General features: G+C 48.6%; 1 protein-coding gene across 4 annotated transcripts in view; it reads left to right on the top strand.

Annotated features, from left to right (window-relative positions):
* rapgef1a (Rap guanine nucleotide exchange factor (GEF) 1a) overlaps positions 1–15,942 on the top strand; it is a 21,739-nt gene extending 5,797 nt beyond the window's left edge. Inside the window, exons 7-25 of one of the 4 annotated variants that reach the window (XM_027009963.2) lie at positions 628–748; positions 1,062–1,242; positions 1,352–1,831; positions 3,500–3,702; positions 6,449–6,607; positions 8,341–8,433; positions 9,255–9,331; positions 9,729–9,834; positions 10,660–10,735; positions 11,116–11,200; positions 11,545–11,637; positions 11,954–12,139; positions 12,273–12,357; positions 12,522–12,616; positions 12,880–12,958; positions 13,034–13,135; positions 13,251–13,348; positions 13,505–13,633; positions 13,930–15,942. In XM_027009963.2, coding sequence (XP_026865764.2) covers positions 628–748; positions 1,062–1,242; positions 1,352–1,831; positions 3,500–3,702; positions 6,449–6,607; positions 8,341–8,433; positions 9,255–9,331; positions 9,729–9,834; positions 10,660–10,735; positions 11,116–11,200; positions 11,545–11,637; positions 11,954–12,139; positions 12,273–12,357; positions 12,522–12,616; positions 12,880–12,958; positions 13,034–13,135; positions 13,251–13,348; positions 13,505–13,633; positions 13,930–14,080 — 2,599 coding nt within the window. In that variant the 3' untranslated portion in view covers positions 14,081–15,942. The remainder of the gene's footprint in view (positions 1–627; positions 749–1,061; positions 1,243–1,351; positions 1,832–3,499; positions 3,703–6,448; positions 6,608–8,340; positions 8,434–9,254; positions 9,332–9,728; positions 9,835–10,659; positions 10,736–11,115; positions 11,201–11,544; positions 11,638–11,953; positions 12,140–12,272; positions 12,358–12,521; positions 12,617–12,879; positions 12,959–13,033; positions 13,136–13,250; positions 13,349–13,504; positions 13,634–13,929) is intronic. The other 3 variants (XM_027009964.2, XM_027009965.2, XM_027009966.2) reach the window with 3 other exon arrangements.

Below are 15,942 nucleotides of genomic sequence, written 5' to 3' on the forward strand. Positions count from 1 at the left end.
TTTGCCATAGCACAGAATGAGAAGTTGACTATTGTGAATATGATGAAAGTGTGTGATGGCACTGAGGGTGTTTTCATTGTTCTCGGCGATGGCGCTCACCTGCCTCTGCTCCCTTGTGCTTGCTGTGGGTTTGTGGTGTGGGCGCGCGTGGTTGGCTGAGCAGTGTGGGTCTTCCCAGGAGCAACCAGCCCTTCCCAGGAGGAGAGAGTAGGCGTGTAGGACATGGGCCGCGTTTTCTTTGAACCGCAGCGTACGTCCTCACGGCCCTGGTTCAGACCACACACACGCTTGAGGAGGAGTTTGCTTCAGCGACACCCCCACCCCAAAAGCGAGACTGAGTTTCATCCAAATGCCACTATGACAGTCATTATGGCTGCAGTTGAGGCAAAGAGAGTTCTGATTGACTGTCTGTCTGCCTTTACACACGCCTATTGTGTGTGTCAAAGAGGCCTTCACATCGTAACGTTTTGGTTTTGAAGGCCACTGTGACAGTTGTCGTCCTCATTCTTATTTTTCCTGGTGATGCGTGGCTTTATACTTGACAGCTGTGTTTTTCTTCCCCCCTTTTCTTCTTTTGTGTGTTTCAAAACAAAAGGATGAAATTTAATTAAGCCGTTCTCCTTCCAGTCCTCCAGCTCTTCCTCCCAAGAAACGTCAGTCAGCCCCGTCTCCTACGCGCGTCGCCGTGGTTACGCCGTTGAGTCGCGCCACGAGTGGCTCTAGTCTTCCCATCGGCATCTGTAGAGCGGTAAAAAAAAAAAAAAAAAACATGAGCTTTTCTGCCTCTTACATGAAGAATTTACTCTGTATGCCAAAATACACTCTCACCTCTCAGTTTATTTCAGGTGTGTCGTTCCTGTGCTCTTGCTTGTTGTACATTTCACTTCTAACGTGATGAAAACAGGGAGGAAAAATGTATTTATCATGCCCATAAAAGGTGCAGACAAACAGTAGACCGAGTGAAAGTGTGCAAATGTTTTTCTGTTTTTGTTTGTTTTTTAACTAAATGGTAAAATTCAGTATCTGTGCCCAGTAGATAATGCTGTGACCTTCACCCCCAGGACTGTGATGAGGACGGCTTACAGAGGCGGTTCTCTGGCGGTAGCCACTCGTACGGGGGCGAGTCTCCACGTGGGTCTCCCTGCGGCAGCATAGGCAAGCTGAGCAGATCTGAGGAGCAGCTGTCCTCCCCGGAGCAGGACAGCGGCCAGTGCTCACGCAACACCAGCTGCGAGACACTAGGTGGGACCTCGAGTCCATCAACGTTCACGCCTTTCTCCCCAGTGTCCCGTCTTAGACATGCCCCGCCTGTGTGTGCTTGTGCTCACTGCCTCGCTCTCTGGTTGCTTAGATATAGCGGAGAGCTACGACCCAGACTACGACTTCCTCAGCCAGGACTTATCCAGTGTGGATCAGATCCCCCTGCCAGCGTGGGGCAGCCTCGCTCCCCTTCCTGAGTCTTATCGAGAGTCGTCCTCCTCGCCTCGTCCCGGCCAGCTTCCCTACGGTTCATCCTTGGCCTTCGACCCTGCCCTCGCTCCTCACTCCGCCCACTGTGTGCCTCCTGCCCTGCCTGAAAAGAAGCGTCGCAGTGGCAACCCCGCGGCGCCCCTCGACAGCCTGCCGTCCCACGCCCCCCTGGAGCGGCTCCACTCTCAGTACGACAACGTGGTAGACGAGGACGTGCCAGTGCCGCCTTTCCCCCTGTACCCCCTACTGTCCCCGCTTCCCACCTGCAGCCATGCTGGGTACAACACGGACTTTGTCAGCACGGACAGCACTCCTATCCCTCAGAGTCCCCCGCCTCTACCCGAGAAGAAGTGCAGGCACAGTGAGTATGGCCCATACGCGAGCGCAGGCACAGGGAGTATGGCCCATACGCGAGCGCAGGCACAGGGAGTATGGCCCATACGCGAGCGCAGGCACAGGGAGTATGGCCCATACGCGAGCGCAGGCACAGGGAGTATGGCCCATACGCGAGCGCAGGCACAGGGAGTATGGCCCATACGCGAGCGCAGGCACAGGGAGTATGGCCCATACGCGAGTGCAGGCAGAAGCCCAGATGTGAGCGCAGGCACAATGAGGGTGGCCCGAATGCAAACACAAGTACAGTGAGTATAGCCCACACTGGGCAGGTTCAGAAGGTATATCACAAAATCAAGAGCAGTTAGTCTTGCCCAAAGGAAATGGAATATGTTTGCCCAGGAAGGCACAGTGGGTGATCCTAAGGCTCTGAAAATTAATGTGAACTTTTTTTGCCCTAACTATAGAAAAGGGTGTAGAAAAATTAGATGATCTGCTCAACTGCTAATTAGACTGATATGAGGTGCTTGGGGCATTTTTGATGGGGAGAAGAATGACAGGAAGTGCAGCTTTTTGCAATTGGTTAGTCATTTAGCGAACCCCCCAGAGAGAATACGTGATGTGACAGGGGTTGCACCACAGGAGACATTTGCGGGTAAGTGTCACACTCAGGGTGTCAAAGCTGGAGCCCAGCGGGGTCTGATGTGTACTCCTACAACCACCGAGCCAGCCACAGTGTTGAGAGCCTGCCCAGCACACGTGCTTGTTCCTGAGCAATAACAGTTTCTCCTCAGCCTGATCTGTGTCCAAAATACCCTTACGTCAGTTAGGGTGTCTTCTCTTTGAGCAGCTGCCTTGGAACGCTCAGAAAACAATCGAACGCTCGCAGTCAGTGTGCTGTAATTCTTACATCATCTGAAGCAAATATTATGCAAGAGCCAGGCCTGTTTTTGTAGTCTTCGCCTTCTCTTAAGCGCCTCAGTTCAGGCCAGGGATTGGGAAACGGTGACGTCAGGTCTGGAGTGAGGTCATGTGGAATACTGCCTCTGTTGTCGAAATCCCTGAAGGGATACGAGGGGCGTGACCCAGGACACACAGGAAATGAGTTCACGCTGAATGGCTCAGGGAGCAGACACTGTTTGGAGTGTGGTGAGGGATGGGGACATGATGTAATGATCAGCACATTGACTGCACAAGTAATGGAGAGGTTTACAGACAGCAAGTGTTGAGTGTGGGGTGCGGCACTTATGTCCACACATGACATTTTTATAATATAAATGATGCCCTCCAGTTATATTATAGTTCTGGGACTCTCCCCAAGTGCTTAGGGAGAGTGTGCTGTGGTAACAGGGTCAGATCAGTGGCAGGTCTGTTCAGTTTCCTTATTGTTGTCTTGAGGACTTTCTTGGAGGTTTTCTTTACCGTTCTCGTATGTTATTCTGCAGCTATGCTGCATTAGAAGTTTTAGGCGCTATGTGAGGCTGGAAGCATGCCGTTTTCATTAGTGGGGGTACACTGGAAACGGGCACACATGGGGTGATTTGGACCAGCTGGGCTCGCCATCCAGTGCTGTAGAGACTCAGATCTCCGGTTGTGAGGTTCCGCCCAGGCCACGGCCTTGGTGCAGTCGCAGGCAGAGAATGTGTGACCGTGTGTGCGTTTACTTTGTTTCCTCTATGGGCCTGTCTGTCCACAGTCCTGAAGTACATGCAGTTTGTGGAGGACTACTCGGAGCCACAGCCGTCCGTCTTCTACCAGACGCCTCAGAGCGAGCGCATCTACGAGCAGCGGAACAGGCTCCTACAGGAAGTGTACGGCTTCACAGACTCCTTCAGCAGCAGCGACTCGGTGCACGAGCCCCTCCCTCCCCCCGCTCTGCCGCCCAAACAGAGGCAGCTGGTGAGCTGTAAAGCTACGTCACCACCACAACGCCCACACACACACACACACACACACACACACACACACACACACACATATATGGGAGTGAGTATGTGTGTTTGAGAGAGAGAGAGAGTGTGTCTATATGAAAGCGCATGAGACTGTATGAGTGTGTGTGTGTGTGTGTGTGTGTGTGTGTGTGTGTGTGTGTGTGTGTGTGTATGAGAGACAGTATGCGTGACAAACTCTAGCACTTATTGTTTATAGCACTCATCATTGTTTAAGAAATGCAAAATACATAAGGTCTCAGCATTCATCCCTGCATTCTACAGTATTCTAGTTCATTGGTATGTTGGACTCTAACCTACTATACTGTACTAGGATATATTCTATGAGTAAATGACAAAGCACTTTTGTAAATCGCTCTGGATAAGAGCGTCTGCTAAATGCCGTAAATGTAAATGTGTGAGAGAGACAAACACTGTGTGTATGTATGTATATGAGAGTGTGTGTGTGTGTGTGTGTGTGTGTGTGTGTGTGTCCATATATATATATATATATATATATATATATATATATATATATATATATATATATATATATATATATATATATATATATATATATATACATACACACACACACTTTCCTCACGTACATTCTGACATTCTAAACAAACACACCCATGCTCTCACTCTCTAATACAGACAAAAACACTCAGGCATATGTTTGCATACTGCACACGCCCGAAAGAAAAGCGCACCTCTCACATCCTCCACACTTTGAGTAGTGTGTGTTGATCTCTCCCTCTGTAAATGGCAGTTAGGTCAGTAATTGCCCTCGCTTTCCATTGCTTTAAACTCCTATAGTGGTGTACTATAGGTCAAGGAGGTACTCAACTAGCAGTCAGAAGGTTGCAACTATTGGGCCTTATTTTCTTAACACTCAAATGCTCGAATTACATTCTGTCAAAACTGTAAGATGCTTTAGATAAAAGCATCAGCTAAATGCAGTAAGTTTAATGTAAATGTAACTGCTGTAACACACACACACACACACACACACCTGTGTTCGCTACCCACTTCCATCCATGGCTGTACGCAGCGTCTACAGTTGGGGAGAACCTGCCGTTTGTGAGTGTCGGTATCGTCCCGACGACAACGCTGGGCCGGGCCGCCTGTTGCAGTGTGTCGGTGTTTGTGTTGTGTTTTGGGGTTTTTTCCATTATTAGTTCATTAAGTATCTCATCATCCGGCTCACTCGGCCTCTCTTTGGGGGTTGCTTAGTTGCTAATCAGCATGTCTGATGGATGGATGGATATTAATAATCTGCTTAGTGACACAGGTAGGCACGCTCATTCAACTCTGCTGCGGGTGCATGCCACGGGGCCGAGCATGCGTGGTTAGAGGCAGAGTCAGTCTTTAAGCTCCTGATAGTGCAGGCAGTGTGAGTGCTCTTTGCAGTGGCTAACACTGTTGCATTCTCCACATATCTCATTTTTTACTCTGAATGTTGGGAAATGTTTCCGCAGGGTTACAGTTGGCAGACACGCCAACCCCTCCTGGGGTCCCCAGAGCTAGGACTGAACTCCAGTGTGTTCTGTTGGGTACAGAATGCTCTGCACTGTAAAGTGGGACTGTGGTGGTTGGGTTGTGCGTGTTTGTTGTTTTTTCAAACCACATGTGCTTCTCCTTTTGTCCACCTCATTTTCATGTGCCTTATCCTTTTATGTTTCCATTATATTTTCTGTGTGTGTGTGTGTGTGTGTGTGTGTGTGTGTGTGTGTGATAAGGTGTACGCTCACTCAGCCTATTAGTGACTGAGTTTTAGACATCCTGACTGTGTACTGGCACTGTGAATTCTCTGAGGGCTTCCTCAGTGATCACGGCAATGGCTGGTTTTTGTGAGAGTTTCAGATGATGCTCACTAGGTCAGTGACTGTATGCCACGCAGTATTTCCAAACAAAAGCTTTATGCCAAATTACACTCTTTGAGGACTTCGGCTCACTCTGGTATGTTGAATCAAAGACTGGTAGCTTTGCTGACTTTGCTGTGTTGCCTCTCGCGGCCGTAGGGCAGTTTATACCTGATCTTAACATTGTGAGAGCACTGGTCTGTTTATTCTAGCTCGCGTTTTTAGCTTTGTCTGCGTCATCCTTGAGTGAACTATAATGTCTTAGCTTAGAACGTCTCTTCACACTTGATGTTTGTCATGCACTCCCACAGCAGAAGCCAAATACAGCGCTGTCCTTTTGTTGATTAAATCCCCAACCAGCTTCCCCACTCTCTGCAAAATCAACAAACATCTGCTTGTTCCACTGCCAAATCAAAAGCGTGCTGGAGGCTGTTGACAACTTGGCATAACCTACAGCCTCTGGTTGGCAATGGGGCAGATCGTGTCTGCTCAGTCCCTCACAGCAACAACAACAGCAAAAAAAAAAAAGCAAGAAACTAACCAACGAGGTCGCGTCTCTCAGCCTCATTGGTCTGTTTGTCCTCCCCCCTCCCCCTTCCAGTAACAGAAGTGATTGATTGGAGGACAGGGAGAATAAGCTCAGGTCATGACCCTTTGTCCTCTCTACTCTTACCTCAGCAGTTTCCCCGGGGGCATCCGTTATCGCCATCACCTGGGAATGCCCCAGTCCTGCTAGCACGCTTGCTTATCTGATGCAGTTACTCCTGTGTGCTGTCTGATGCTTCTCTTCTGTCTTTTCCTCTTTAATCCCCTCTCCTCCATTTTCCTCTATCTCCCCTCCTCCCGTAGGCCTCCTCTCACTCTGCGTCTCCGTCCTCGTGCTCCTCTTCTTCTCTCTCGCGCTCCCTGCAGCAGTGTGCAGGAGGCGCGGCCCCCCCCGAGGCGGGCGCTTCTCTCAGCGTGGCCGCCTCCGGCTCCTCTGGCTGCCAGGGCTCTCCTGTGCCTGCGGTGAGTCCTGCTCCTCCCTCTCTCCCTTGCTCCCTCGCTCATGCTCTACCCTCTGCTTCCACCCAGACCCTTCTCTGACAGTCTGGTTATGGTCAAAGCGCTATGACCTCAGCACAGTTTATAGACCTTGGTCAGCTTAAAATGTGGGGAACTGGGGATATAAGCATTATATTTATGGTATACTTTACTACTACACGTATGTGCCATATAGTATACTAACTATGTTTTACTATAATATAAAATAACTATATACTACATGATATATAAATGTAATTATCTGTAATGTTTTACTTGTTAGTGTCTGTGTGTCCTTGTCGTTAATGTCATGGCTAACATGATCAGGGCCCATTTGCTCTGAGCCCCCACACCTCACTCACACACACACACACACACACACACACACACACACACACACGTGAGTGAGCTAATTAGAGGTGCAGGGTCTGGGCTACACTGTGACTCCATGTGAAATGGGGGAAAAGTGTCATGTAGGGCTGAGCAAGTCTCCACAGCGGGAGAGGCCCTTGACGTGCCCGTGCTTGTAACGCGCTCACAGTGTTCCTCCGTGCTGGATATGAAACACATTCGTCATTGGGTTATGAATCATGGTTTTTATGGTGAGCAGCTGCATATATAGATTACGACGCACGCGCGCACACAGAAGGAGAGTAAATGTTAATGTCACTTGGTCATTGGCCCTAATTAGGTTGGCAACAGCACATTTCCTTGAATAGCACATCTTGGTACATGTTGCGTTTCAGAGTGAAGGGGACGTTGGGACATTTCGCCTGCAGACTGGGTCTGATTGGCTTTCCCTTTAACACACTCTGCTGTATGAATTAGCCACAATCCTGATGGCAGTCACACGCTGATATATTTGCAGCTGTAAATTAAATGTGGTTCGAAGTGATTTTTTTTCTTTGACTAGATGGGAAGGGTCATACACATGAGGTAATAACTTCTGATTGGAGCGTTTTCTTAAACGTACTACTGCTGCCCCCTGCTGGCCCCTGTGCTGCGTGGCGAAGGATGACAGCTCTCTCAGCCCTGCCCACACCCCTGAAGAGCAGCACTCAGGACAGACATACTAGTCACACGGCCGCATTCCCTCATTTCCTGCCCTGACTCACAGAAAGCTGTCTGGATGTGTGTGTGTGTCTCTTTGTGTTTGGGGGTGTGGGTGGGTGGGTGTGTGTTTGACTCCTGTCTGTGTCTCTCGATCACAGTGTATCTCGGAGGGCTGTGTTGTTACAGAGCAGACTTTACCCCAACAGATTAAGCCTACAGCTAGAAAATGAGGTATTCCCATGTCAGTGGGATTTAGATTGGGATTACTGTGTCTGGTGCACCAGCCTGCAGCGTTGTGGATGTTTTTTTTTTCGTGTTTAAGAAGATAGAGTTGCACTCATAAAACTGAGCCTGTCAGTGATAGTAATCCTGACTGGGGCTTAGTGTGCCTTATCTTTCTCTGTCTCTTTCACACTTTTCTTTCTCTCTCTCTCTCTCTCTCTCTCTCTCTCTCTCTCTCTCTCTCTCTCTCTCTCTCTCTCTCTCTCCCTTTCTCCCCCCCCCCCATCCTTTCTCTTTCTCTCCCCCCCCCATCCTTTCTCTTTCTCTATTACCACTTCAGGCTTTAGGCCAGTCAGGAATTAGTGGGGCCCTCAGGCCTGCGGTCTGTCTCTGCTTTCTGTCTGATTTCCCTGCATGCTCTGCTCTCCTGCTTCTCTCCGTAGAGCCAGAGCGCTGGCGATGAGGGCGGCGAGGGTGAATACGTCAATCTGTATTCATCCAGCCAAGCCAACGGAGGCCTGCCACTCACTAATGGTGTAAGTAGGAGGAGCCACATCTGGTGGAGTGACAGCAGGGCCCTGTCCCCACCCCCTACCCACCGTGTGCTGGCGTGTCTGCTGCTTCTCTACTTGTGGTATTCTTGTGCACGCTGAAGACTCAGAGGTGCTTTGTGGTTTATTAGACAGCTGGCTTCCCATCACTCCAGCAGAGCCTGGGAAGTCATTTATCTATTAATGGCATTTCTGACAGCATGTTCCTTCCACTAGAAGAGGCCTTGGCAGGGTGCCAACACAGATGCTCTGCGGGGACACGGCTTTTGTGTTAAAATTAAGCAGATTGGTCAGGTTCTGCGTATGTGCTGCTCTGAATTTCTAGGCCAAAGGGGGCTTGCAGGGAGGAAGGCTTGCTGTGCTGCAGAATAGTGCGGGTTGCTTTGCATACACAGCGAGTTTCTGTCTTGTGCATTTGTTTTGCAAAACGTCTGCCCCGAATGCGTTGAGCCAGGATGCTCTGCTGGAGGCGCTGCCAGCCCATAACGGCTTTCCCGGCGGTGTCGCCAGGACCTGCGCACGGGGATTGCGCTCTGGCTGACAGAGGTCATGTGCCTTTCACACACAGGCTGTGGGAACGTGCCGAGCCTCGATCCTGCCAGGTTTTGAACGCAGGCCGATTCAGACCATGCTCCTTGAGTTCCACATACACGTTTCTGCCCTCATAGTTCCCATGACCTGTTTTTCACGCTGATGAGAGAGATGTCACATCTACATGTTTGTGGCTGAGTTGTGGTGAAGTGTTTGTGGGCCTGTAGTGTTTGTGGTGCGGGACTGCTGTGTTACAGCGTCTGTGTTGTTGGCAGGACCCCAATTGTGTAGGAGAAGACGCATTTCAGGACCCAGCCTTGGACCATGGCAACGGGCAGGAAGATTCAGAGAGGTTCGCTACCACCCCACAGCCCCGCGCTGCTGCCCCACACACCATCTGCTCTTAGATTTCTGCAGGATGTGTAACGTTTTCCATGGCAAAACTTTGCAATTTCTAATGTATTGTCATTTTGTAGACATGAAAAATTTTAATTCTTTTTTATTGTAATTTAGATGTTTAAATGATGTATGAGGTTTATCATTGTGTGTGTGTGTTTCTTTGAACCATTGACAGTTAAGGGCTATGCATATAACGCACAGCTAGAGTCACAAAACTAGGCTTAAACTGAGTTTGAGAATTGATTGGTGGATTAGTAAAAGGCTAACGTTTTGTTTGTTGAGAAACGCACCACCTAAAGAGTGTGTGCGTGTGTGTGTGTGTGCGTGCATGTGTGTGATCTCTCACTCAGCTGGACACAGAAGTGTGTGGATTCTGGCCTGAGCTCTGAGGAGCTGGATGAGCTGTCTCTGGTCGACCATGATGAGATCATGGCCCACATCACACTAAAACAAGAGGTACCGCCCTTTTAACATCCCGCCCAGCATCTTGGAATGTTTCAGCTGGAGAGCAGATGCCATCGTGTGCGTGTGTGTGTGCGCGTGTGTGTGTGCGCGTGTGTGTGTGCGCGTGTGTGTGTGCGCGTGTGTGTGTGCGCGTGTGTGTGTGCGCGTGTGTGTGTGCGCGGGTGTGTGTGCGCGGGTGTGTGTGCGCGGGTGTGTGTGCGCGGGTGTGTGTGCGCGTGCGCGTGTGTGTGCGCGTGTGTGTGCGCGTGTGTGTGCGCGTGTGTGTGCGCGTGTGTGTGCGCGTGTGTGTGTGCGCGTGTGTGTGTGCGCGTGTGTGTGTGCGTGTGTGTGTGCGCGCGTGTGTGCGCGCGTGTGTGCGCGCGTGTGTGCGCGCGTGTGTGTGCGCGTGTGTGTGTGTGTGGTCTGGCACTTGTCCTTTGGCGGGATTCATTATCTGGTAGGCAGTGAACTAACACTACCATAGATACTCCTTGGGAAGGGGGGAAGGAAGCCTGAGACACACTGGAGTTCACGCTGCAGGGTTAAAGTCGATCAGAGAATTCAGAGCCCCACTCCACCGTAGACTCCCAGAACTTTCTGTTCCACTGTAACAGTGTGTTGTGCAGATCAGCAGGAGAGTCCTGCAGCCTGTGGTGAACAGATCGGTACACAGAGCTGTGTTTAGGCTTTACAGTATAGTGCATGATTCAGTGCAATTGTGTTCTCATTTAAAATAATTAGACTTTTTCCCTTTATAAACCCCTCCCTTTCATTCACTCTTTCTCTTTCTCCTCCTCTCTCCCTCCATCACCCTCTCTATCTCTCTCACTCAAACAGCACGATGATGGGCCTGATGTCCGTGCGGGATCAGGGGACATTTTATTAGTTCATGCCACCGAAACAGATCGCAAAGGTGCAGTAGGGTTATTCTGAGCTGTACGTGTCATTGTGTGGATGTGGGTGGGCATGCATGCATACGTAGGTCAATACAGGCAGCTGTACATGTGTGAAAGTGTTTCCTTCAATATTTTAAAATGGCTTTCATTGAAAATAAGCTGCAGTCTCTGTGGGGTTTCACGTGAATAAAGATAATTGTATAAATAAAATGAAAAGCATATCAATAATACAATAACAACCAATTATGGTGTTGTCACAGTACTGAATCAGGCAGAAATGTGAAAACTAGACACCTGCTTAGCTGTGGTTTTTCAGGCAGGTTATTGGCACGTGGGTGTGTAGAGTGGTTTTGTTGGGGGGGGATTTTGTGTTCATTCTGTTTGTTTCCTTTGACAGATCTTGTTCTATACTGTGAAGCTTTCCTGACAACATACAGAACGTTTCTAACCCCAGAGGACCTCATTAAGAAGCTCCACTACAGATATCCTTTCTGAATTGAATGGAGTGTCCACATGGAGACAACACATCTACGTTTCCAAATTAGAGCGAGAGCCACAGCCCATGGTGGTGCTTCCCTTTAGGAGGAACCACAGACATAAAGCCTGCACCCGATCACCACCTCAGCAGCTGCTTGTGTGACGATCACTGCCGCTCACCACCCTCAGATGGCTGGCTGCGTGTGACCGGTGTCTAAAACAAGTGCGGAAGAGGTTAAAACATTTTCTAGAACAGTCCCGACTGGAGAAGCGAAAACGCGCGTGCAGTTTAAGACGGAGGCTTTAGGAATCTTTAGAGGGATCAGAAGTTTCCTTAACAGCTCGGCACATATACTAGATTTTCGCACAGTTCAGACACGGTTAAGAAGCGAGTGAGCAAAAACACCTTCTTTGTGCTTGTACGGGTCGTGGACGAGCTCTGGTGAGTGGTGCCCTGCTCACGACAGCAGCTAATGCCAATGACCTCACACATTGCTGATGATGATGATGATGATGATGATGGGATATTTTGCTGTGGGTGTTGGGTTGTCACATTCCAGTCCTGGAGGGGCAACAGCAGTTCAGGCGCCAGGTCTTTAACGGCAAATAAAGGGTGTTCCAGCCTGGTGGGTTGTAATTCTGCAGGACTATAGCCCTCTAGGACTTGGGTTTGATATTCATGACTGGGTGCTGGGTGCTCAGAAGAGGTTATTTTGCATCCACACGTGTGCGTGATTGAGTCTTGTGTCTGTGACCAGCTTGGTGGAGCTGACAGAGGACATTCTGAAGCAGCTGATGGAGCTGGTCTTCAGTCTGGTGTCTCACGGAGAGCTCAGCCTGGCCCGCGTCCTCCGCAAGAACATTCTGGACAAGGTGGAGCAGAAGAAGCTTCTGAGCTACACCAACTCCCTAAAGACGCTAGCAGCACGTGGCGTTGCCGCCAGGTAAGCTTTCACCTCAGGCTGTGCTCGGCTTGGGGGGGATCTGTGTTACTGATGGGCTTAGGAGAAGACAGGTTACCGATGGTCTCGTGTACGGATAGGTTTGTGCTGAGACTGGTGTTCATCTTCTCTACAGGCCTGGTACACTTCATGACTTCCGTAGTCATGAGATTGCAGACCAGCTCACACTGCTGGATGCAGAGCTGTTCTACAAGATAGAGGTAATGTTCCTAATGTTTAACAAAGAAATATCCAAACAGGAATAAACTCTTATTTTAAGTCATGTTAACACATAGAATAGAACTTGAACTTGGTCAAACTTTAATGAAAAGTTATCCGACACATTAAACCGTCTGTCTGTCTGTGTGTCTGTCTGTCTGTGTAGATCCCCGAGGTCCTTCTCTGGGCAAAGGAACAGAATGAGGAGAAGAGCCCCAATCTCACCCAGTTCACAGAGCACTTTAACAACATGTCTTACTGGTAGGACGTCATATTCTTCATTAACGGTCTGAAGTTCTGATGCATTACGCCATCACCCCATGAGTGGGGGTGTCCATGAATAGTCACAAGACTCACCCGGTCAGGTCTAAATAATTGTATGCTGCATTAACCTGAGGTTGTAAATTCCAGTGGCACAGAATGCTCGGTACAGTTCTCACATATCTCTTACTCCATCTCGCAACCTCTCCACCTCTTCATTATGGTGATCCCACTGTGGAGTCTTCCCATCTCTCCCCCTACAGGGTCCGCTCCCTCATCATCCTGCAGGAGAAAGCCCAGGACCGGGAGAAACTCCTCCTCAAGTTCATCAAAATCATGAAGGTAAAAGTCTGAAGAAAATGCTCGGCAGCGGCCTGTGTGTGCGGTGTCAGGGCTGACCTCTCCCCTTTTCCACAGCACTTAAGAAAACTCAATAACTTCAACTCCTACTTGGCAATACTGTCTGCGCTGGACTCAGCACCTATCCGGAGGCTGGAATGGCAGAAACAGACCTCAGAGGTTGGCTGGCATCACACACACACACACACACACACACCCTTCTGCCTCTGTTGGTTGTTTTAGAAAGCTGCACTGTTTGTGACTGTGTGTGTGTTTGACTGTGTGTGTGTCTCAGGGTCTGGAGGAGTACTGCACCTTAATCGATAGCTCCTCCTCGTTCCGAGCATACCGGGTAGCTCTGGCTGACGTAGAGGCTCCCTGCATACCATACCTGTATGCACCACATCACCCAGCCACCCTGCCATACTCAGAAGCCGCGTGTTTTACGGATTGGATTGAGTTATTTGTGTTTGCATTAGGCAGTCAATGCTTTACGTTTCCTCTTTCACTTACTAACATGCTTGCTGTTCCCTCCTCCTGCGACGCCAGAGGCCTCATCCTCCAGGACTTGACCTTTGTTCACCTTGGGAACCCCGACTTCATCGACAGGAAGGTGAACTTCTCCAAGCGCTGGCAGCAGTTCAACATCCTGGATAGCATGCGCCGTTTCCAGCAAGTGTGAGTGTTCCAGCAGAGAGAGCAGCACTGGGGCTCATGTCCTCTCACTCCACTGGAAGGGCATGGACACAATTTATAAAACTTAAAAACACAGAAAGGAGCATTTATCTGTCATAGGCTTACAGCACCAAGATCTGCTCTCATCATGGTCCTAAATATTGCTTTGGTGATCAAAGCCCATATAAAGGAAGCTTGGACTAGTCTTTAGGATGAGTGAATGCAACCTGTATGTGAAAATTGAGATCTTCTGGACATTTTCCCTGTCCCACTCTGAGTCGATTCGTTTTCTCTTGCAGGCATTACGACCTCAAACACAACGATGACATCGTCTCTTTCTTCAATGACTTCAGTGACCATCTGGCTGAGGAGGCACTGTGGGAGCTCTCGCTGAAGATCAGACCACGCAATATAACACGGCGCAAGACAGAGCGCGAGGAGAAGACATAGACGCTCGGCCTCCCACACAGCCCTGTCTGAAACAGTCGTGGACTTGTGCAAAAAAAAAAAACAAGCAATTAGAAATGAGTGTGATGGCAGCTACTAGACTGGTGGGAACTGCACTGTGTTTCCACAGCAGTTTACAGGACCTCTTTGGGTTTTGTTTGAGTTTTTTAACGTATCGGAATTGCACTGCATCTAGACCTGTGTAAATACGTCGGAGAGCGTCGACGTGGCAGCCAGAGCTCCAAGAGGCACTCCTCTGGGTCAGATGTTTAACCAGATTTATGTTGGACATTATAATGTGGAACTTGAGGTGATTAGCCCCCGCCATCTGGACGCGTATCGTTGCAGTTTAGAGCCTGCCAGCACTGTGGGCCAACACACTGGCTGGACACACTGCGCCTCAATAGTGCCCTCTGCCTGTGACATGGTGCCATCACTCCTGAGCTGACCAATGGCTTGAGATGATGAACTTCCACTTGGATGGAGATTTTGTTTGTTGTGTTTTGGTTGTTTGTTTGTTTGTTTTGTTTTGAAATGAGGAAAAAATGCACATAAGACTGTTTACTGAGGATTTTAGAAGGATTGATGTGTGTATTTGCAATCCGGATTTTTAACAGCTTTCAGCATTTGGCACTGGGTCTTGGTATCTATGGACGGTTTTTTTTAATAGCATGGTCCAAGTAGTTTTGGGACCCTGGCCAGGCTTAGCACTTTACTGGGCTTCAAACGTAGACTTAGGTTTGCTGCTGTCACCCCACTGAAACAGCGTTACTCGTCAAACGTTTACATGGAGTTAGCCAGACAGCTATCTGTAGAGCAGCTGAGCCTCAGACATTCTTCCAGTTTCCTCTGCTATGATGTGCTCCGGATGTGTTCTCGGTAACAACAGTTTGTGTTTTGCTGTCCGTCATACACGCTGTCTAGAAGTGAGAGCCACACTTAACCCAAGTCTTCCAGCTATATTTATTAAAAATGTTGCTACATTTTTCAGGGAAATATTAGTGAGTCTTGTGAATTGTGTAGTTATGTGCATTATACTCATGCTTATGGTGAGTAGTATAGCTACATTTTCATGTTTGTAATTATTGCTACAAAAAAAAGTGTGGCATTTTAAGGCTTTTACAAATGTAATACAGTTGTGACAGTGCGTGAGAGAGGAAACTGACAGCGAAGCACATTTTGTTGAACCGGTAGAGTGTACTCTCATAACCTGATACCAAGTGCCTAAAGCTGTTCAAATGTGAGGATGATTTTATTTCGTTTTGTATAATGCATTTTTTGTTATTTGTCTATTTGTCTTTTTTGTTTGTTTGTTTTTAAGCATTTTACACAGACACTTTTGAAGGTCATTCTCTTTCTCTCTGCGCTATGAGAAGCTCCGATATGTGCACTTAGACTTTTGTTCAAAAGAGAAAGGCTGGGCTGAGTGTTGAGCTGAGCCCAAGCACACAGGAGAATGAATGGATCTTTAGGCATCTGGGGGTGGGGGGGTACTGTTTGAGGAACCCTGTTCGTTAACAGCACTGATGTCTAGATCAAGGACCAGTCAGCAATCGATGCAACCGATAGGTCAGTTCTAAGCATTACATCAGCAGTTAAAGCATTGGTAAAGCAACCAAAATTGCTTACAACAAATTGAAGACAACAGCCAGTTATTTACATGTTAACTGGTGGCAGTTTCATCTGATTTGTTTTTAGAAGCAAACAGTTTGGTTAAAATCCATAAGAAATGCCATAGGTACTTCTGTCATGCAGTGTCCTGGTAAACCCGGCACTGCATCTGTAAACCAAGACTCTGGAAGTGGAGGCAAAATACAAAAATTTGTACTGTCTGAAATAAAATTAAAGACTTCTGTACACACAAA

This window comes from Electrophorus electricus, chromosome 23 (genome assembly GCF_013358815.1).
Source record: "Electrophorus electricus isolate fEleEle1 chromosome 23, fEleEle1.pri, whole genome shotgun sequence".
NCBI lineage: Eukaryota > Metazoa > Chordata > Actinopteri > Gymnotiformes > Gymnotidae > Electrophorus > Electrophorus electricus.